Consider the following 23,657-nt stretch of genomic DNA (forward strand, 5'->3'; position numbering starts at 1 on the left):
ATATTCAATAATAAATATATCGAATACGTTCATTTTAATTCAAACAAATCAACGAATTGAAAATACTTAATAAATGATAGTTTTCAGGCTCAAGTTCGGATGAATTATTGTTAAATTAATCTTTCTACTAATCGAAGAATAATCCAATAATCAATAATAATAATTAATAAACTCGTCTCAAAGTTACGAGTTAACCTCAAACGAAGATTTCGAACAGACTTTTGTAGTCGTTTCACCGGATTTCGCGCGAGAAATTTTCACAAGGGCGAGTGAACCGAGAGGCAAAGGAAGGAAGAAAAAAAAAAGGAAGAGAATGGGTGTGAAATTTTCGCTAAACGAAAAAAAATGTGACACGAGGGGGCGAAAGTTAACCAGGTGGAAAAACCACACGGCCCTTCGGACGGTTGTTCGACGGTTGTTAACCGTTTGACGTTCTTTAACCCCGTTTCTACCTCCCACTCAACCTCTACCTGGAAACACGTCGATGGAAACGACGTGCTACAAACGAACAATTCCAGTTTTTTCAGCAGAAGAAAAATAAGAAATATCAGTCACGACATCGTTTACCCGTGATTTTGTACGAGCTTCGTTTTCAACGATGGATGCCACATTCGAAGGATTATGCATTAAAATTTTGTAAAATAGACGAGATGTGGGTCTAAAAAAATATATAATTCTATATAAAAAAAGAAATTAATTTTACAGATCATCATTTAAAAGATTAATGATATTAATTTTATCCGTTAAATTAATCTATTATAATCTTGAAATGTGTCATTAATAGGAATTTGTTTACTTAAATCAAATTGTGCGTTCGAATAAGATTATTAAATTTAACAATAATTATTTATAATCAATAATGAAAACATAATCTTACCAATATATTATGATTGAACTTTAACTCGATTTTATACGAAACTGTAAAAAAAAAAAGTGATAAAATTGGACGAACCTGTAATTTTCAAAGTTTCTTTAAAAACATCCCTCTTTGACGTTGGCCACACTGCAAACGCTCGACAGACGCGTTGATCCTATTTCGTAACGCGGCAAGTTAGTTTAGTCTCATTTCACTCAAATTATTCGCGAGGGGGCAAATATCTGGCGAGTAAACAGCAGTGAAATGATCGCCACTGACGGGGGTAATCAGGGTTATCCGAATGTTTCACCGCAAACCGAAAACAAACGAATAGGATTGGCAAACGTGCGAGGCGAATGATCCGATGTAACGGATTTTTGCGCACAATCGGTTGCGCGTCAGCACTGGCCAATAGGAATCCAGGCTTCCGCCACTCTTGCGGCGTTCCGTCGAATTACATCCAGTTTAAGTTTATTCAATTCCTTTTGTTCATATTCGGTGCTTTCGAAATTTTGTTCGAAAATCTTGCTAGTGATTTTTAATTGTCTAAAATAATAGGATAGGAAAGAACACGTATCTAAGATTTATTTGAGAATTACATTAATGATTTATTAGGTTATCAATCTTGAATTGGATATGAATTTGTTTATTTAAATCGAATTATGTATTCGAATAAAATTATTAAACAATAATTATAATCAATAATGAAAACGATATTTTTGTAAAAAGGGTAATTGAATTTTAACTCGATTTTATTAAATTATCAGATCAACGAATTAATGAATAAAAGAGTTTGGTGAGAAATATGTTGAAAAAGGGGAATGAAAAATTCAAACACGTCAAAGTTCTTGTGACGCCATAAAATTTATAATAAAAACTAAAAAAAACTTTTCCATTTAATTAAAAATTATTTGTCAGAGTCTTTTTACCACTTTTTAAAAAATACCTCTATATATATAATATTGGTCTTTCGTTTCGCCTATGAATTCTAATCGTTTCAATGTATAGGGCAAAACTATAGGGCAATTCGCTTTGTAGGCTGCATCGATATTCTGTAACTTTAAAGCTGAATGACAACTTGGACGTTTCAATAATTACCTCGAGAGGTCCCGTTTGCGAACTTTGTCGCCTCGACGTTCTTTTTTTTTTTTTTTGTATGTTCAAATCGATATTATACAGACAGAGTTTCGATGAATTGATATTATACGTCGCGTGAAAAACAGACCGAAAAACCGTTTAATCGTTCTATCGATAATACGTTGGCGAAATTTTTCATCGCTTTTCGTTTCGACAAATGCATCAACTTTATCACGGTAGAAAAATTGTTGAGCGTTAGTTCGATCAATAATCCGGAAAAGCTTTAATGTACACGTGTATGTAAAAAGTAAGCGTGATTTTACATCTTCGTAGAGATTAAAGTAAAAAAATGACCTTGAAGAAATTGTAACAATTTAATTTCCAATTAAACTCTTCTTGAAATATCATAATTCCAAGTTCATTGTATTCATTGATCAATTGTAAGAAAAATAGTATTTTTTATAATATATATATATATATATATATATATATATATACTCACGTGAGATTGAATACAATGAAATTCGCATTTCAGTACTTTAAATACCTTAATTACAACATTTTTTTATACATAAAAATCAAGAACTCGTAAATAAAAAGTCTCGTGGAAATTATTTTTTCATCTACTTTGGGCGAATAAACGAAACGCCATCTTCGTCATATTATCATAAGTTCGCCCGAATTCCATCCTATATTCTTGTTATTCGTGATCTCCCCGATATAACGAAGCACGCGTGGATGAAGATAAAATCTCACGGGAACGAGGCGGTGCAACGCTGCGATGCACGCCAGAAGCGGTAATGGGGAAAATTAAGCGGAGCAAGGGGAAACGGTCGGTCGGTGGTCAGACGGGATCTGGACTAGGAGGCAGTGGCAACTATAAACTGAAACGCGATAACGCCGCTATACGTGGCGTATATTGTGTGCATTGTTGTACGCAGCAATCACGGAACCTGTGCGGCAAATGCACAGGCTTTCTCTTCGCCGATACGTCACGCGATGTAAATAATCGCAGATGCTAGCTTCGACGCGCGTGGAAATGTCACGCGCGCCATTTTGCTTGCACCGTCGATAATGCAGAACACGATTCTTATCGTTTTCTAGTTGTTACACTAAGGGTATCATGTTTGGTTTAATTTGGGGGCGCTCGAGTGTTTGGAAAATATTATTAAAAGTTATTTACGGATGAATTGGAATTTCTTTAAGGCACACGATTTATCTTTCCTCGTTTTACGAATAGAAAACGACAAAGATGGATGCAATCCTTGACAGAAAGTATTTGATCATCCTTTAAAATTTATAAATTTTTATCTTTCTATGTTGATTATTTTTTGCAATGAAATTTTCAACACGTATGTAATTGATATAAATCTGCAAAATATATTGTTATTACAAGTTCAAATAAAAAAAATTGTAAACAGAGATTTTTTACATATCATTTAGTAAATTAATTTCCTCTAGAATTCTCTAGAAGAAAATTCAAGTACTTTGATTCAATTCAATTTTTCAATTTTTATTTTCCTTTTCGTTCCTCCTTTTTCAAATATACATAGCCTGATTTGTTTATGATAGAAAAAACAATACATTTAAAAAAAAAAGTATCAATTGAAAGATTTACAAGAATATCTTTTTAATCCCTTTTCATTTCAATAAACTAGAAGTATAATAATAATATTTATCGTAATAACGAAAATCGATAACAAAAATTATCGCCACAAAGAGGCATCGTCTACTTCGCACGATCCCAGACCACAACTGTTGATAATCAACAACGAACAACAAATGCATCAAGCGAAAATCTAATTTCGCTATTCGCACGACGAGACGCTCCAACGAGGGAGGGAGGGAGCAAGCGTTTAATTGAAACGTAATGCGAAAACGGGCAAAAACTCGACCGAGAATTGAATTCGTGATCAGGGAATCAACTAAACCGGTCGACCATGTTTCTTTCGTCCCTTTCTCTCTCTCTCTCTTTCCTCCTTTTGTCCCCTCTTCTACGATTTAACTTCGCCTCTTTCGTCCATATTTTAACCGCCAAACGATTCTTCCTCCTTCTATTTCCTTTTTCTTTCTTTCTTTCTTTTTTTTTCCCTCCCTCCCCTTCCTCTCGTAATTGGTCGCCTCTCAACAGAAACAACAGAATGCACTTGTTATCGGTTAGCCTGGAATTTTCTCGCTCCGATATTTTCCACGACATATCTCGAGCAACTTCTATTAAAATCCATTCCCGCATTGTTGCCATTTTCACTGTTGTCCTCGAACGGCAGTGAATTCGTGGAGGATTCCTCTCGCCTCGTTTCGATTTCCTAGATCGTTGGCCGGGCGAATCGAAGCGACAGAGAGAGAGAGAAAGAGAGGGAGGGAGGAATATTCGCTGGATATTGTATAAAGTTTGCATTTTTGCGCGTCGAGGAGGGTAAAATCCTTGTGAAATTGTTCTTGCTATTGGAATTAGCGATAGCTTCGTTTCGAAAATTTACTTGCAATTCCTTTCGAATCGTTTGTTATGAGTTTTTAAATCGAATCGAATTTCCCAAACTAACTTTGGGAAATAAAATTTTTCTTTTCAGATTGTAACGATACGTGAACAATCAAGTTCATTCTTCTCTCAATATCATTCATTTATCGAATAATTTTTTTAAATTCCTTGAACAAGAATTCCGTTTATATATTATTTTATTTTACGATAGTATAAATTAAAAAGGAGAACAATAGTGAATTGAAAATTATCCATGATTCAAATGAAAAATTTGTAATTATTGCTACAAGAATACGTAAAAAAAAAAATCACTAATTAACTACAATTAGTAGCTTGATTTATATATCTTCTACGTTACAAACATAATAAAAATTTTCTAATAACTTACTTAAATAAATATGTCATAATTTACATTAGCATTAACCAAACATCGAAGACTCGAAGCGAGAGAAAAAGGATATTTCCCGTGTATTATATAACGTTTACATTTCCCGTGTTCGTTGCGTGAAAAGTCCCTTGGTGACTTGTTCCCCTGGAACTCGCGACAGTTTCGATTTATTACAAGGTAAAAATGTAACAATTACGAGAGGGAACGAAAGAATAAAATCTTAGGGCGGAGTGAAAAATGGTGAAAAAACGCGGCCACGAGAGAATTTTCTTTCTTTTTCTGATTTTTTATTTTTTTTGTTTTTTGTTTTTTGGTTTGGCATTGTTCGTTCGAAGAGGGTGGACGAAAAAAAAGAAGAGAGAGAAATTTTTAAAAAGAAGGAATATCTACGTTCTATATTCACGCGTTGAACAAAGTTGAAAACAGCTTTGTGAAATTCGAGAATTAACGAAGCGGGTTGAAAAATGTTTCGCTCGTGGCCAGTTGCGGAAACCTGTGCACGGGGAGAAATAATTCCACGCGTTTCTCCTCCCATTTCTTGGGGGAGGATATTCGAACGATTTTTGAAACGATATTTTATTCCTTCCTATTTTATTATTCCGAATGGATTATACGATTTATTACGTACGCTTCTAAATTATCAATACGGTGTTATTGAAATAATTCACCTAAAGAAAATTAATATATCTCGATTTAACATTTTTTAAAAAAGATTTAGTTTTAAATTTCTACGAAGAGGAGAATCAATATTATCATGGTATTATTGAAATAATTTACTAAAGAAAATTAATATTTTTCAAAGAAGAAGAAGAAAAAATATTATTCAAAGAAGATTTAGTTTTAAATTTTTACGAAATATTTTATGTTTTGAAGAGGAGAAATTATTATCAATTTTAATAGTCTTAAATAATATCTCTTTAATTGAGAACAAAATGAAGCAAATTGAGAGCAAAAAAGTATTCAGAATATTATCATTTCTGAAAATAAAAAAGAAAGTTGTAGAATTGTTAAAAATTCTTATTTTCATCACTTTATATTTTATGTACAGATAATCCATTTAAATCACATTCTCTAAAAATTTTACGATGATTCAAAAATCTGTTTGTTCTTCAAAGTTTCTAAACTCTCCATATGTAATTATTGTCAATATTCAGTCGTCCAAAAAAAATTTAATTTCTTTCACAAAGTTTTATTGGAAATAAAGAAACTGGAATTATTTCACTCGTTGGCTCTTGTAGATTGACTTTCGATGAGCATCGATGATTCTCATTAAAACTCATCGAAGAAATGTTCAACTTTTCGAGTATCTTTTTTTCGAAATCGATTTATCGACATATAAGATACACCCCCGCCTCGAAGGGTGAAATTCTCGTCATTAGAGGATGGAAAACGTTCTAATAGAGAGAAAACGTTCGAGGTCGATAATAAAGCGAAATTTCTCCCTCAGGTTGGAGGGAGGAGGGAAGGAAGGTTTTCTAGGGGCGGAGATTTCCTCCGGTGGGAAGCAGTTCCACGCGGAAATTTACGAGCGAGTGTTACGCAATCACGTCCGTAACCTTGCACAATAGAACCGTGATTCTGTACATGATTCCCTGAATATTGTTGTTGCTGTTAAAAAAAAAAAAAAAGAAAAAAAGGGAGAGCGTTCAAAGAATTCCGTAAAAAGAAAAAAATGAAATCCAACCAAGGATCACGAGTAACTAAATTTTACACGAAGCATTTCTTTTTTATCTATCATCGCTCTTTCAATGTAAAAAAAATATCATTTTTACGATTAGGAAATTGTAATTGAAAACGAAAAAAGAAATCTTAATCAATTTTCAAGAATGAAAACTCTTAATTTGGAAATTCAAAATTATAACAACAACAATCGAGTACAAATAATAATTTTCAAATCTCGTTAAATTTGAACAATTGTACAGAATTATACAATTTCGTTCGTATCAAACTCAGAAGTGAAAGAAAAAAATCTATCTTATTCCATTTCCCTTCTTGATTACATAAATTGACGCTAAATTTCTCTCTCGATCGATCGAAACACAGGTAACACGAAACAACCGATTTACTGCGCGTGCGCGTGGACGATTGTCCTCCTTCCTTTTCGATAAAAAACACATTGACACACTGTTCTGTTTCCAGCTGAAAATGGTCACCGAACACTGGTTTTTTTCGGGGACAAAACAACACGCGCCGGTAATCGAGCAAATGAAAACTCGTCGGGCGAACGGAAGAAATGATGGCGGCGGGGAGGAGGGAGGAGGGGCGAAAGCGGGATAAACCGGGTGGACATTCGATCGCGCGTGGGCAGGAGGGAGGGGGATGGCACTGGTGAACTACCGAAAAATAAAAGGAGGGAGAGAAGGGGAAAAATGCTGGTGTTTCGCTGCCATTTCCATGGAAATTGAGCATTTCGAGGGGCAGGCAGGCGACTAGCGTTCAGTTACTCGATCCTCCCGTTTCCACTCGCGCGACAGATCAGTTTTTGAATTTTTTTCTTCCGAATCGTGAAAATTATGACGAGGAGGAAAGAAGGAAAAATTGTACCAGAATGTGTACGCGGCCATTTTTTTTCGTTGATGATAATTGTTCTAAGCGTGCCATTTCTGGAAAATTTATCGATTTTATGTTAATTCGTAAATCGAGTTCTCAGGATAATTATTTTTTTGTACTTTCGAGATATAATTAATCAATTCGAATGGATATGTATCTTTAAATGTGATATTATATCATAAATTTACATAGATAATAGATCAATTCGTTTCTTAATTGTGAAGTTAGTTAAAAATATAAATATTTTGACTATACATGATACAAATTATAATTAACGATGATCGAGAAATCGATCCAAGCTTTTATTTCCTTCTTCTTTTTTCTCTCTCTCTCTTTTTATTTCCCCTTCTTCCGTGAAAAAAATTACGCAAAGATGATAATACTAACGTTTTCTGACATTGTTGTCCTATATCGAAAAGCTTTCAACGGCTTTTAACGAATTCTATTAATTTCAACGTTAACACAAAGTCGAATCGAAAGACCGGTGTCCCAGTTTGGTGCCAGCTTTACAAAAATCAAGTTACTCTTTCGACTACATAATGGAATTGCCGCGAGAATGAACAATATACTTCCATTTGGGGAATGGATACTGGTCCAGATATGCGGGGAAAATCGGTGTAGATATTAAATGCGAAGGAGAGAGAGAGAGAGAAAAAAAATGTGAAGTGATAAAAATTTATCACAATTCTTCTTTATTCCACGAGCATGATTTATCTCGAGCGATTCAAAAAAAAAAACAATAGTTATATAGAATAAAATGACGAATTTCTGATTTCTTATTTATTGTTAATTAATTAATAAGACACGCATTTTGTAAGATTATTAGTTTAATCATTGTTGATATATTTTGTTTTTCAGTAATTAGAAAATATAATTTTTAATCAAAATGTCCTATTTTCTTTTTATTCTTCAAAATCGCTCGGAATTTCGCACATCTTTCTAATTAAAAATTAAAAATCTTTAAAATTCCTTAAATTTCCTTGAAATTAGATTTTATTCAAAATACAAATATATTTTTTAAATCAAACAAAATCTCCTCTCTTTTCGAATCATTTCGAAAAAGTTAGGTTATGTTAGATTTTAGAATCACTCGCACATCTTTCTAATTAAAAATTATTATCTAACCTAACCTTGCAGAAATCCTTAAAACTCTTTAAATTTCCTTGAAATTAGATTTTATTTAAAATATAAATAAACAAAATCTCCTCCTCTCTATTCGAAACATTTCGAAAAAGTTAGGTTATGTTAGATTTTAGAATCACTCGGAATTTTGCACATCTTTCTAATTAAAAATTAGAAATCCTTAAAATTCCTTAAATTTTCTTGAAATTAGATTTTATTCAAAATACAAATACATTTTTTAACAACAAAATCTCCTTCTCTCTTTTCGAAACATTTCGAAAAAGTTAGGTTATGTTAGATTTTAGAATCACTCGCACATCTTTCTAATTAAAAATTATTATCTAACCTAACCTTGCACAAATCCTTAAAACTCTTTAAATTTTCTTGAAATTAGATTTTATTCAAAATACAAATAAACAAAATCTCCTCCTCTCTATTCGAAACATTTCGAAAAAGTTAGGTTACGTTGGATTATTGCCATGCCACACAAACTTTCCCATTACTCGTTCTGAATCGCGTTTCGTGATTTCGAAAAAGGAGACGATCCCCCGTGAAATTATATACACTTTCAAAAACTTGGACGATTCTATTTTACGTCTTGGGTTGCCTTGAGTTTTGGGAGGCAGGCGTCAAGTAGTAGCGACAAGTAGAAACAAAACGGCACGCAGAATAGTGGCTGATTGGAAGTTGGAAACACGAGTCTGCCCCTCGACCAAACTGCTCGAGAGCGAGCAACAATTAATTTACCATTCGAGATAGATTTGTAGATAATGAGGTCGGCCCTCTGTGCACGCCCGGAAACAAGCGGATTAATTAAGCATTTAATCGGAAATCTTTAACGCGTGTAAGCGTTGCCACGTTTCAGACCGAATAAAATTTCTCCTCCCCGTTGTTTCGCGTCCCTTTTTCACCGTCCATCTCCTAAGAGTAATTAACCAAAAGTAGATTTATAATTAATCAAAAAGCTTCGTGTTTCTAGAATGACGATTTTCTCCGAATTAATTTATCCAAATTTCATAAACAATAATAACATCCTTATTGTTTCATTGTTAAATTTCTTATACATTTTTAATATATTGAATTCAATAATGAAAATTTCAAGTCACTTTAGATTTATTCTATGAAATGAATAAAAGATGACAACTTTTATTATAAAGAAAAATGTTTAAGCGACAAATAATGAAACGTAACGAAAGAGATAATTTCGTGACACTTTCATTGAGATTTCGCATTGGAAATGATTGAATTTTGGATAAAATAAGGGGAGAAGGAATGGAGGAAAAATATTCAAGAGAGAGAGACGCGAAAAGAAATTGAAAGCGAAATGACAAGAAACGTAAGAAAGAATCGATGATTGGAAAAAATAGAAACCACGATGGAATTCGTGGAACGCGGAGGCACGAGGCAGATATGTAGGGTTTAACGGAAAAATGCATCTATATACGCATACATATATACGTATATATACGTACATATACACGTACATACACGATAACGCGCGAGGAATTTCAAGACAGGAAAATTATTCTTGGAGAAAAGTGCAACATCGTGCACGTGTAACGTTATTGCTATCCGAGAGCATAAATTCCCTCTCGAGATGTCATCTTTGAGAAATGTGGCTTTTAACATGTCGATTTCTCTGATAAATATACGAATATGTATAAATATTCAATTACACGTCGTGTAAAAGATAAAAGTAACAGACAGGACAGAGATAGAGTAAAATAATTAAAAATTGTTAACTTTTTTTTATTATTTTTTATATATACCGGAGAGAAAAAATTAAATAAAGTTGTGCGCTACAAGTATAGATCACGATATTTCATTTTCAATTCAAAGTGTGTCTCGAGAAATTAATAACACGATTATTTTTTCTATTTTATTAAATCATCGCTGTAAATAACAGTGTATAATAAAATTTTAGAAAAATTAATAAAGTATCGTTCGTTATTATAAAATGTTAATGGCCAACGTCGTTAAAATTTATTTGCCACGAACGGTTCTTAAATAGATACTGCCACCTATTAATTTGACACCAACTTCGTCGTAACTGCGGCTTTTTTATAGAGATGGCGATTACATCGACTATAATCGGTGGTTAATAAACCGTAGAATTATCTCCGTTTCTTCCTAAGATCCTCTGTGTAGTACATTGGCTCGAGAAAATTTGAAATAATAAAAATTGAAATAGTTCCATATTCCAAAATTAGAATTAGAAATAAACGAAAAATAAAAATTTAAATGTATACGTATTTCTCAAAATTTAACAAAGATATTGATTTCATTTTTGTTTCACTTAAATTTTGCACACCGTGAATAAAAGTATCTTTAATATAGAAAGTTCCAATTATTTATTAAATATATTCTGTCTCTGTGATTTAAAACTTAAAAGAATCTAAGATATTATAAATAATATTTGAAACGTATATTTTTTATTTTTTTATATATACGTCGCGTTTACACGTCGAGAAAAACGCTTATCGCAATATTAGTGAACTTCAAATTTCACCGGTTGTATCAGCTTCGAAATTAAAACGGGACGAGCCGAGATACTAATAAGCGCGGTTGGCATCGATCCAAAACATCGCAGAGCGGAGGCTCATTTTTTCCATGACACCTTATACGCGCGGATTATTTCGTCAAGTTTGTTATCCCGTGGCGTGGAAGAGGATTTGTAATTCCGTGGCGGAATAAGCTGTCTAATAATGTAACGTCGAATAATCCTCGACAGTGCGTCGATATCATCGACAGATGGCGGTATCGATAGAGTCGTTATCGAGACGCGCCAACTCGATTTCCGACATTCGCTACTGCGAGACTTTCAAACTCGTGATTCCTTTCGAGAATTTTTTTTCACGAGAATTTGAAAAATAATTTCTTTTGGGTTCATATGGTTTCATCTTCCAATCTTTTAACTTTTAAATTTGGAAAGTATAAATGAAATATCGTATCAGGTTATTTATAATTTTGTTCGAATATGGAAAATGTTACATGGAGCGTATAAATGTTTCAAACTTTCTTTTTTCTTCTTCTTCTTATTTTCATTTATAGATTATGATCCCGCATTTTAGTTGGAAAAGTAGAGAACACTTTGTATAAAAGTAGTAATTATACAGAATGTCAATTTATTCGTGGAATATTTTAAAATTTTATTAATTCAGGAGTGATTTAAGTTTCTATTAGATGAAGCGAAATAAAAAATAGAATAAAATGGATCGATTTAATACCATCTCTATCATTTCACTTCATTTAACGGAAATTTAAATTGTTTAATAATTTAACGAGTAAATTTCAATATCTTTTCTGTTTTAATAAAAATATTCCACATGTGTATTAACTTAATTCCTCACAAGAACAAGAAATACACGTGGTCTTTCCTGATTTTTTTTAAAAAATTAATCTGTCCTTTTCACTTCTTCCACAACGCCCTCTTTATTTTCTACTTTAATTGCTCGTCTCTTTTATTTTCCCTCCCCGGCTAAATCCTTTTTAGCAATTTTTTTACAATTATTTATTTTTCCTTCCTCCCCTTTCATATCCCCTTTATCACGTTCCTTCTACTTCTGTCCATTCTTTTTATCTCTTTTCACCCCCATTCATCCTCTCCGATAATCCTATTATCCTTAAACTTTTCCCGTTCTCCCAATTTTCCCGTCTCGCGCTTTTTCTTATCTCTCTTTCTCTCCTTTCTTATTCTATCAAAGAAGAAGAAAATTCCAATATTTACATCGATATCGATATTTTCAAAATTGCTTGCTACACGGGGACGTCAAGTATTATAAAAGGATCGGTGGCTAATAGTGTCGTGTTCGAGATTTATATTCATATACTACACTATAAGCTGCAATATCAGTGGAATATTATGTCACCACGCATATTTATGCCTGCATATTTTATACCTGCGTATCGCGTTATCGTTATTCCCAGAAATTTCCCCCCAGAATAAAATTTCCCTAGGCTTGCCAATAGAAAGATTAACAATAAAAGGAACACGTTTTCGACAGCGTGCACGTTTAATTGTCCTTTCTTGCGCTCTTTCATTCTTACTAGCCTAGAATTTTTTTTAGAAATTCAGAGTTAATGAGGATCTTTATAATTAACTCAAAAATGGATATTAATGGATTTTAATCAGTTGTGTATTTTTAACAATACAAATATGTGTGTTCAAAATTATTTATTCTTTTTGCATCAAGATTTATGAAACGTTGATCCTATTATGCAAATCTTTATTAACTCGTGATTAATTAAAAGAAATTTTATTTTATTTTCCATATTGTAAAAAGAATTATTGCAATAATTAATTATGTATTAACAGTATAACACAATTAGATAAATGTACAAACGTAACACACACATATAAAATATATATATATGTATACAAAAATGTAATAGTAACCAACAATTTTATTAATAATACCTCAAAAACCATAAATTCCCTGCAACACAAACCATTGTAATTCTTAAGTAACAAGCTCTTGATCGAGTTATTTCATGTTATCTCAAAAGTGGAGCCCCAATCTTTTTCGTGACAGAAAGAAATTTTTTTCAGGATTTTTTATTTTTGACATATGAATATCAAAATCGAAATTAGACGAATTAGAGCTTCGAATTGTAGAAATCTTTTCTCGAAGAAATTTTTTTTAACGCGAAGAAACGTTAATCGACGACAAAGTTAGTTAGATTCTTTTTTTCTTTTTTTTCGATGGATCAGCGATGGAAAGTGATTTCGATGGATTAAAAGGTATAGCACAGAGCGAGCTGGGTATAGCAACGGTACAGGCGGAGAGAGATTAGAGCGCGCGCGGGGCCATAAAAAACAATTTGCTTTGTCGATTTGTTTCGTTCTGTAACGCAGTTACGGATCCAATTTATTCAACATCGCTATGGATTATTAAACGCCTGGGGCGTTCTCGGTGACGAGAAAACGTTTCGAAATTTCACGCGGGTGATTACGGATCGAATCAATCCGAAACCTTTTGTTTTCCACCCTTTTTTTTTCTTTTTTTTTTTTAATTTTCTGTTTGATAATTGACTCGGTTAATTATCTACATGATTCGTCTACTCGAATCGAGTAAAACACGACGCCTTTAATGAGAGTGCATCCACGTGATCTGTAATGATGCAATAAATCAAATAGTCAAATAAATGATCATGATTGACGATAGTGGAAAATTCTTTTTTGAAAAAATTTACGAAAATTTTTTAATATGATGCTCGATAATAATTTATATTAATTCATGTATTTTTTTATTATCGATTATTAAGATGAACACATAATAATTTATATTTGTTTTAACTCTTCTAGATACACTTTCTACATTTTATACAGACATTTTATTACTCATTTTCATATAGTAAAGAAACAATTATTTAAACTAATTATTTATTTCGTTCAAATCTTTTTTTTTCGATTCGACTAAAAAACAGGAGAAATAGCAGTAGCCAATTTTTTAATCAAAGGTTAAATTATTGAGGGGAGAAAGTTTTAGTCTTAAATAAACAAAAAAAGCTTGATTGAAATAACGATACACAGTTGGGGAAAAAATATATTTTGCAACTTGAGATTGTAAAATGTAAAATTACACGGGAATGTGCAAAATTAATCGGATATAAAGTATATGAAATATATATATATATATATATATATAAAAAAAAAAGGAAAAGTAATTCAAACTTTTATTTATTATGAAGGAGAAAAAAATAAAAAAAATAAATTGGACGTACGGTTAATAACTTCATTGTTATATGGAAACAATTAGATGTGAGCGCGAAAACGTTGGTTGTGAAATATTTGGTAAAAAATATTTAAAAAGAATATATAATGTTTATTTTTTTTTTCTGAATGAATATTTTTTCCTGGATTCCAACCGGCTTCCTATTCATTTTATTTTATTTTATTTTACTTTTTTCACTATATTCACTTTCATAACAAACGAAATTGTTAATTGTATTCACTTCGTATCGAATCGATCTTAACATTTCCATGTATATTCACATTTCGCAAAAATTAATAACAATTTAATTAAAATTAAAAGAATTTTTAGTGAAACGTTTGATTAAAATTCCTTCGAAAGGATTATAATATTACAATGACGAAAGAAATTCGAAAACAAATTAAATAATTATTATTTTTTTAGTTAAACAATTTTTACCCTTTAACAGACTTAAAAATTTAAATTTACTGCGCCTAATTTTCATCTTAATTCAACATCTTTATCTATATGATCTATCTATTACGCAATTATCCCTAAGGTAATTTATTCTTTTAATTATAATTCAAAATTAAAATATTAAATAATTAAATTTACCAATCCTCCCAATCAATTTCAATTATAAATTTACTTATTAATAATATAAATAAATTTATAAATCTTATCGTCCCATTTTAGAATTTTAACTGAAAATTTAAACTCATTTTATCGTAATCGAAATCAAGATGAAGGAAACTTTAAGGTTTGCCTCACGAGGTGGCAGAGTCAACCGAGAAGATTGGAATATTTCGAAGGCAATTGACACGCGGGCAGAGTGGAAAATAAATCATTGATGTATATATATATACATATCGAAAACCGATTACATAAATGTAGCATTAAAATATAAGCTAGTTTATCTATTTGAACGAACCAACGTTGCTTCCAATTAATCATCGATCCCGCTTAAAATATCTGCATACGTATCTAAAATGTGCTTATGATTATATGACGTGGGTACATATTGGTAAATGGTAAGCAAAGAGAATAATTCTTCATGCGAAAACAACAAATCAAAAATGCAAAACGAGAATTTTTTTTTACAGTGCATAAAACCTAACCGAGAGGGTCAATTAAACATGTTCCTTTTCCCTTAGCTATCTTTAGAATATATTATAATATTATAAATAATTCACGATCTAAATGATTTACTGAATACTCCAATAACATATATTCGTTCAATCAAAAATATAAATCATTGGAAATGTTCATTTGATCATCTTACACTTATAAAAATTCCATTTAAAGAAATATTGGGAATAATAATTCTTTTTTTTGCATTCTAAAATATCAACTCCTTTAATTACTTTTTCCAAATTTATGATATCTATAACAATTTCAAATATATAAAAGGATTTTATAATTCGATTCAACTTAACTATTACTCAAAATCATCCCTTTTTTTCATCCCTTTACATCAGTAATTTTCCTTTTTCAAGCACGAATAAAAATAATCCGCGTTTCAAATCCATGCAAATCGTTTCTGGGAAATTTTTAAAGGAATTCGCACTCGATTTGCCAAGAATTTACTAATTTTCAGTGGACATTATTGGGGGAGAGAGGGATGAGTGGTTACTTGAAAAGTAGCTAACGAACCGACTTACGGACACTGTGGCCGGCTTCATCTAATTGCGTTAACTTGCTTAATTAGGATCCTGCTCGCTAATCAACTCGAAATCTCTTTCGAAAGATTGTCTCTCCCTCTCTCTCTCCTCACTTCAAAACGTTACACCTTTATTTCGGCGAACCTTTGAAAGGCTAATTTACCGCGGTGTCATTTATCAGCCTCTTGTTCTCCCCTATCCCGTTATTATTAAGCGTGGCCATACCGATACGTTGAAACTTTGTAATTTAAACGAATACCTCCCCTCCCCTCTCTATATAACGCCTATTAATTCGTTTTATGCGACTCGTGATTCATCGTTATTGCTCCGTTAGAGTTAGTGTCGTGAATCTGAAATTTTCGGCAGACAGGGGATGAAATTTGAATGATTTGGGGGGAAAGGATGAAATTTGGAAATTTGGAAATTTGGAAATATCGACAATCTGGAAAGAATTGTATGAGAGTATGAGAGGGAGGAATTTGTTGTTTTGGATTTCAAGCAATTTTTTTAAGTAAGATATATAGAATTTCGAATATTGGAAATACTTTTTAGAATGGCATAATGGAATATTAAAAATGTTTTACTTAGAAATGAAAGAAACATTTATTAAGAAGAAACTTTTATTATATTTTTAGTGTCATCAGTTTCATTTATAACTAATGTTTGAATAGTTTTGTGAAATCATTGTATTTTAAACAAATTGTATTATCAAAACAAACAAGAATATATTTATATACTGTAATATATGAAAGTATAAATCATATATGGAGTAATTTTTTGATAAAATGTTTCTTTGAAATTGAAATGAAAAACAAACTTTGCAGTTTTAATATTTTTTTCTTTCTTTCCTCCTTTTTTTTTTTTTTAACGTCACGTTATAACAATACAAAAGAATTTTAAATTATAAAATTTTCAGCTTTTGCTTTGTAATCCTCATTGTAAAAAATATTCCCAGACGAAATTTTATTCATTAAATTATAACATGAAAATTTTGATGGTTGGTTTCACGCAAAGAGGTTTTCTGCCATAAAAGAAATTGCTGCACGTGTAATTGCTATTATTCTCCAGCAAACTTCTATTAAAATCAAAATTTTTAGATCGGATGAATTCCCTTGAAATATACAGCGCTTCCCAAAAATATGAGAATCTCCAGTTTAACTGGAGATTCGTAACAATTTTCTCCTTTGAAAAAATTTTCGTTTCAATTTTATTTTCAATTAATAAATTCGATTTATTCTTATATTAATAACAATTAATCAATTTTCTCGTTATTTATCATTATTCGATATATCATGTCTGAACTTGTTTGTTCGAGCCACGCACATACCCAACACTACATATACATTAATATTTTTTTGTTAATAACTCGTTAAGGAAGCTGAAAGGAAAATTTTTGCAAAGGAAAAAATTGCTTAAAATTCCTTCGAGAATCTCCATATATTTCTATAAAAACATCCTGTACAAAGATTTTTACTACTGATCGATTTCGAGATATATAAGAGACGACTGCTTTACCAAACAGAATCGAAAACAATTATAAAAAAAAAAAAACTCCTCAACTCTTGTAAATGGACAATTATAACCATTTTATAACTCATTGTAATAGCAATTCAGGGATAAAAGTCGAACGATTTTTGTGCAATCGTTCCTTTCGATCATCTAGTCAACGACATTACAAGTACACTCGTAAGACAACCGTTGAAGAGACTCTTTCTATTATTTCAGAAAATATCAACGATTATATTCGATCGTTTTATTTTACAGAAACTCGATGTACTCTCGTTCCTATCGAACTCCAGTTGAGTTCAATTCGACCAATTGCTTACCAATTCCATTCATTTTCCGCTCGCAGTTTCATCCCTCCGTATACGTCTCCGTACAATATACACACGTGTTCGATAACTTTTCGAAAATTACCCGGCAAGTGTTTTAATAAAATTATTATTATTATATTTATTGTAGTTATAAATGAAATTATTTGAGAAATGGTTTACTTTTCGAAAACGACACAAATATTTCATTTCGAAAAGTAAACAGCCAATTGTTTGCAATTAAACGATTTCGTTTAATATTTCACGAAGCGAATATTATTTGGTATTTGCTAATGCTATTTGTTGTTCGATTTCGAATGAAAATAAGAAATTTCTCGATATACAACATTGAATGGTAAATATTATTACCGATTAATACGCTTATTGTGATAAAATTTCCTTTACGTTTGACCGAAGGAAAGAACATAACCTCAAAATATATTACTTATTCATACCGAATAATACTAACTTCAAGTGATAATTACACTTCAATTACCCCTTCGAATAAATAACGACAAACTAACTTTCAGCATCGAAAGCAAAAAAGAGAATCGAGATACGAGAATTTTTCTTAATTGCCTCGTTTCGCGACGATTATTACCGACCGAGTTTTTCGCGCGGGTAACAAGTATCGATCGGAAGAAGAATTGCGAATAATAAGAATTTAAGGAAATAATTTAACGGGACTTACCGTTCGCCTGAGGACAGTTCTAATGGTCTCGACTTCTTGCCTCGTTGGCCAACGGGCGTAGACCACTCCGCTTAGCAGGAGGATAAAAACAGTGATCCAGATCGTCCATGCCAGGACGTTCTTCGTCCTCGCAAGAAGCTTCTGGGCGGTCCGCGTCGAGATCACTTCTTGCGGGGGGATCTCGAGCTTCTGCGCTTTCCTCAGAATGTCCTGGAGTCGCCTCTTGGCCTGCTCTACATCCGGCACCCCCATTTCCTTTATTTTTATAGCGCCTCCACCCCCGTAAGCCGATCCCTGCCTCGAGCCAACACCTCGCAGGATCGTGTCGATGGCAGCAGGAACGAGATGTTAAGAGAGGAGGGCTTGTAAACGCGCCTCGTGCAGGGACATCCTCGCTGAAACTGTCGATTCTCTGGAAAATTTCCCCTCGTTTTCACTTCCTATCCAATTTATCCATTTCGTTTCTTTAACTTTCGTTGGCCAGCTTCGAATCGAATTCTCTTAATTCGAAATTGGCTTCTGGAAAGTACTGTATCAAGGTGGAAAGAAATAAGGAAAATTGACTTTTATTCAATTTAAAAGGATTCATTCTTAGAGAATCGATTTTAAAAAAATTTTTTTAAGTAACAGTTATTCAATTGAATTATTTTATGTTTGGAATCAGAATGATACAAGTCATTATTACGTTACCAATGAATTTTTAAACAATTTTTCCATCCCACAAATATTAATTTACAATTAATTCAAATTCGAAGATTAATATTTGACGTGTACTTCGATGCAGCGGATAAAATTCCATCCGTATTAGAAACGGATGAAAAATGAGAAGGAAGAAACAAACGGAAAAAATTAAATTTAAACGGGACGAGGCGTTTTAATTCCACCCGTGGAAATTCGCACTTGCGATCCTCGCATCATCGCAACCCCCCTCTAATCGATTTCGAAATTATCCTCAACGCGATAATTACCTAATAATTCCCAGGATCGATCCACAACGATGCAACGGTGGAGAAGGAGGGAAGGAGGGAGGGTTGGGCAAAAGTTCGACCCAGTTTTCGGTTATATAGCGTGTGGGCGAGGATTACAAAAGGTTGGGCCGCGCAAAACAGACACGCTTTTCGTAACGTTTCGCGCCGACTAATTACACCCCCGGTGAATTCGGCAGCCCCGATTTTTAATTATCGGCGTATCGATGGAGTGGCGTGTGCATTCGGTTTCGCCAGCGAGAGCTCGAGCGTGACGAGCGACCCAATTTTCCGCAACGGCGAATCGTTTCTTTTCGAACGACGTTTTATCATCATCGTGCCCTTTTCATAAAATTGTTTCGCTCGCGCCACCGACGTTGCCTCTTTGAGGGTCGTCGAGGGATCTTAATTTACCCTTCTGGGAGTGCGGATCGTTCGAGTTAATCGCGAGAGAGAGAGAAAAGCGGCGACTCGTTAAAGCTTCGAGTGTAGTCGGTGAAAAAAAGAAATTTCGATGACGAGAAAATTATTTTTTTGCGGAATAATAAGAGCACGGGGGTGAATATGGGATAATTCTTTCTCTTTTAAAGAGAGAGAGTACTTTTTCTAAATTAAATTGGAATTGGAGAAGTGGTAACAAGTACGAGACATTAAATATTAATATATTGTTTTGTAATAATCATTGAATGAAAATTTCCAAATTTTTTTAAACTTTTTTAAATAATGGAAATCCATGTTGTTATCAATTAATAAATTTTAAAGTATTCAATATAATTCAAATTGTTATTAATATTACAAAATTACGATTATTTTCACAATGCAAAAACTTTTTGCTCGATATACCATTCTGACATTTCTACATATATATATATAAATAAATTTAAATTCTTGATTTTGTCATTTTCGAAAAATCACACATTATATCGTTTCTTTTTTTTTTTTTTTTTTTCGATAATCGATGCAAGTTGAAATTGATCGAAGTATAAAACGCTTCGTGAGTAGTTAATCAGATCCGACGATAAACGTTAACGTATAATCGTCTCAAAATCACGAACGAATTACATTTGATATTCCACTCCGCTCGAGAATAACTCTACTTTTGCCCCGGTTTCGTTACTTTTAATTTCAAGAACACTGGAAACTCCCGAGCGATAATTAATTTTCCCCGATAACTCGTTTAAAATTGCCGCCCCTGCACACGTACGTTAAAATTTCCTCGCGAGGAAACCGTTACCACTCTCCCCTCGAATTATATTCGAGCATCGAAAGGAAGAGGGGAGAGGAGAGAAAAAAAAAAGAAGAAGAATCTTTTGTGAATCTTTCGCGAAAGTTCCGACTAAGTTTCCAACGAGAAACGCTAAGGGAGAAGAGCAGTTTATCTTTCCGGAAGAACTTTTCTCTTGTATGCTGAGGAAATACCCTTTCGATCAAACCGCGCCAACGAACCGCAACATCGTGAGACCGACCTTCTCAATCTTCCAACTCTCTATTTCTTTCTTCCCCTTTCTCCCTTTCTCTCTCTCTCTCTCTCTCTCCTGCATCGAGTCTCACGCTCAAAATTAATATCGATTTTAAAAGGCGACGAGATATATTTCGAAAAGTTTCGGGACTTTTGTCATAAATTGTTTCTTTCAAAGCGTAATAGAATTTATCACGGATCTCTTCCGTAAATATATACAGGATGTTTCACCTGATTTTTCTCAGTGTTATTATTCGTAAAATGTTTTAGATGAAAGTATATTAATTATTTTGTGAGTGGACGTCTAAAGATCAGATGAACTTTGTTTCTTTTAAATGGAATTATATATTTTTTTATTACATCAATATATACAGCTTGATATTTTCTATAAATTATTCAATTTGAAATTTATAAATAATATGAAAGACAAGAAATATGCAAAATAATATTCGTTTGTACATATCTTCTTTGTTTTTCATGCAATAAGTTTTATAAAATTCAAATTCAGATATCTGTTAAACTAATAATTTTTAGTAATATATGGTTAGTTAATATTTCTATGAACTTGATCTATTAATATATAATTCCATTTACAAAAGAAGAAAGTTGATCTTTGTTTATGAAAGATATCCTCTCATGAAAGAATTAATAATATGAAAATATACTCTTCTTTATTTAATTTTTATCTGAAATATTCTTTTTGTTGCAAATAATAATATCTAGATACTCTGCACATTAAAAAGTTTCAATTTATAAATACATTTATGATTATATTCTCTAAACTATCTCAAAATATTTCTGTAATTATGTTCTACGATTATGTACTATTATCCTATTTATTCCAAGTTTATGATATAATAATCACTTTTAATTTGTAAAATTTCAAATATTTCTGATCTGATTAAAGAATTTTTGTTCATGATATGCACATATATATTATATAATTGAATTGCCAGATTTTACACAATGTTATCAAACATAAAGAGATTGAATTTTCCATGTGAAAAAAGTGAATCGAAAATGATATGAAATGATGTTTTTTTTTTCGTAAAAGCTTCATTTCCAAATAAATCGATATCGAAAATTCATGAATGCGTATTCTTGGCTTTAATGTGAACCTAGTTTCGTTGCATTTGTATTCATGAACATTATCATTGCTATGGCTCATTATTATTTCCGAGTCAGACTCTCAGTCTTCGTTGTTCTGTCAATATGACGATATGCAGTAATCTGAGAGTACATTGATATTCCCCATTTGATCCATATGCTAGCAATGCACATATGGCTACTAATTACTGTAGAGGGTCAACTTGTCAATTAGTTTCCTCTTCTCACGAATTCTAGTGAGTTTGAAATACGTTAAAGAACTTGATTTTGAGCAATAAAATATCTTTATTGTTTGAAATCATTATATCATTGAATTTCCTTTATACAAATCCTAACACTATATGCATCAATATGCATCTGCTACTTATCAACTGTTTATATAAATATATCAATGCAATTGACATCCAAAATATATATGAAAATGTTGTTGAAAATTAATTTTTTTATCAATTTGAAGGAGACCTTTTTAAGATTCTTTTTATAAATATTTTACTTTCACGGATTTGAAAATTTCAACAAAAGATTCTACATACAAAAATGAATAATGTAAATTTTTTCAAAACTACATTTCAAGAAAATTAAATTTTCAAAAAATATTCATTGAGTAAATGAATTTCATCTTTTACATTCAATTTTAATTTTATGAAGAACGAAAACTTGAATAAAAAATTATTATAACTATATTATATTCTACATTTTACACTTTTTATTATTTATTTCATATTAATCATATCATTTGATAAATTTTTAAAAACGAAACTTCAATAAAGAAATTTTATTCTTCTTTTTTTTAATTTATTTTTCGACTACACTTTTATATAACTCAAATATAATATAATAAATCAATATAACAATATAAAGAACATAATAATATTTGTTAAATATGTACAAGTAAAATCATATTACAAGTTACACATAATCGATGAATCTTTAATATTGATTTATTTGGAAATAAAGTTTGTTAAAAATTTATATTTTCGACTTACTTTTTCGTGTAAATTTACCACATCTTTCGACTTATTCCCTTTCGATAATAATACTATATCAACGAATATAAGCATGAAATTTATTTTCATGCGTAAATAAAATGCAAATATAATTGTTGGTATAATTTTGATTCATAGTGATAAAAAAAATGAAATTTTATTAAAATTATATTGTATTGAATATGAGAAAAGATTTTAAAGAAAAATTTGATTATTTATATAAATATTTGTTCCATTAAATAAAAACTGAAAAAATTGAAAATCAAAAAAAATGATTCAACATACCGAAGATAATTGTCAATTTATGTAGCATCTTGATCGACTGGTTTAAACGAAGAACAAACAGCTCGAATAAAACAAAATCCACCAAAATAATCAACGTTCAAGAAAAAACAACTGAAAATTTATATAAATAATATAATATTGCTTTCTTTTACGATTAAATTTAATATATATCAGCTAACGACTATTAACAATTACCAACCTCAAAAATTGGCGAATAACGAATGGAGAGAATTCTAATGAAAAGAGTTGTAGAAATAGAAATTTGATTAATTGTAGAATAGAAAAACTTGATGTTTATGTTTATGTTAAACAAAAGATACACATAATTCTTGATAACGGAAAAAGAAAGAAAAATAATCACAGAAACAAAAGAGAACACAAACTTGATACCACTAAACGGAAGATATTCGATAATCGAATGAATAATCGAAACTTCAAATAATCGCGATAATTAATCGAATCGAATCAAATATGATAGATTTATTATTGTGGGAATATATATTAAATAAATTGCATATTTGTCTTAA

At 31.5% G+C, this 23,657-nt stretch overlaps 1 protein-coding gene across 3 annotated transcripts in view; it reads right to left on the reverse strand.

The window, feature by feature from the left end:
- Positions 1-23,657, reverse strand: part of LOC100577932 — a 90,269-nt gene that overhangs the window by 63,792 nt on the left and 2,820 nt on the right. For all 3 annotated transcript variants that reach the window (XM_016911285.2, XM_016911284.2, XM_006558009.3), the window contains exon 2: positions 18,329-18,740. In XM_016911285.2, coding sequence (XP_016766774.1) covers positions 18,329-18,580 — 252 coding nt within the window. In that variant the 5' untranslated portion in view covers positions 18,581-18,740. The remainder of the gene's footprint in view (positions 1-18,328; positions 18,741-23,657) is intronic.

The sequence above is a fragment of the Apis mellifera genome, linkage group LG3, assembly GCF_003254395.2.
Source record: "Apis mellifera strain DH4 linkage group LG3, Amel_HAv3.1, whole genome shotgun sequence".
NCBI lineage: Eukaryota > Metazoa > Arthropoda > Insecta > Hymenoptera > Apidae > Apis > Apis mellifera.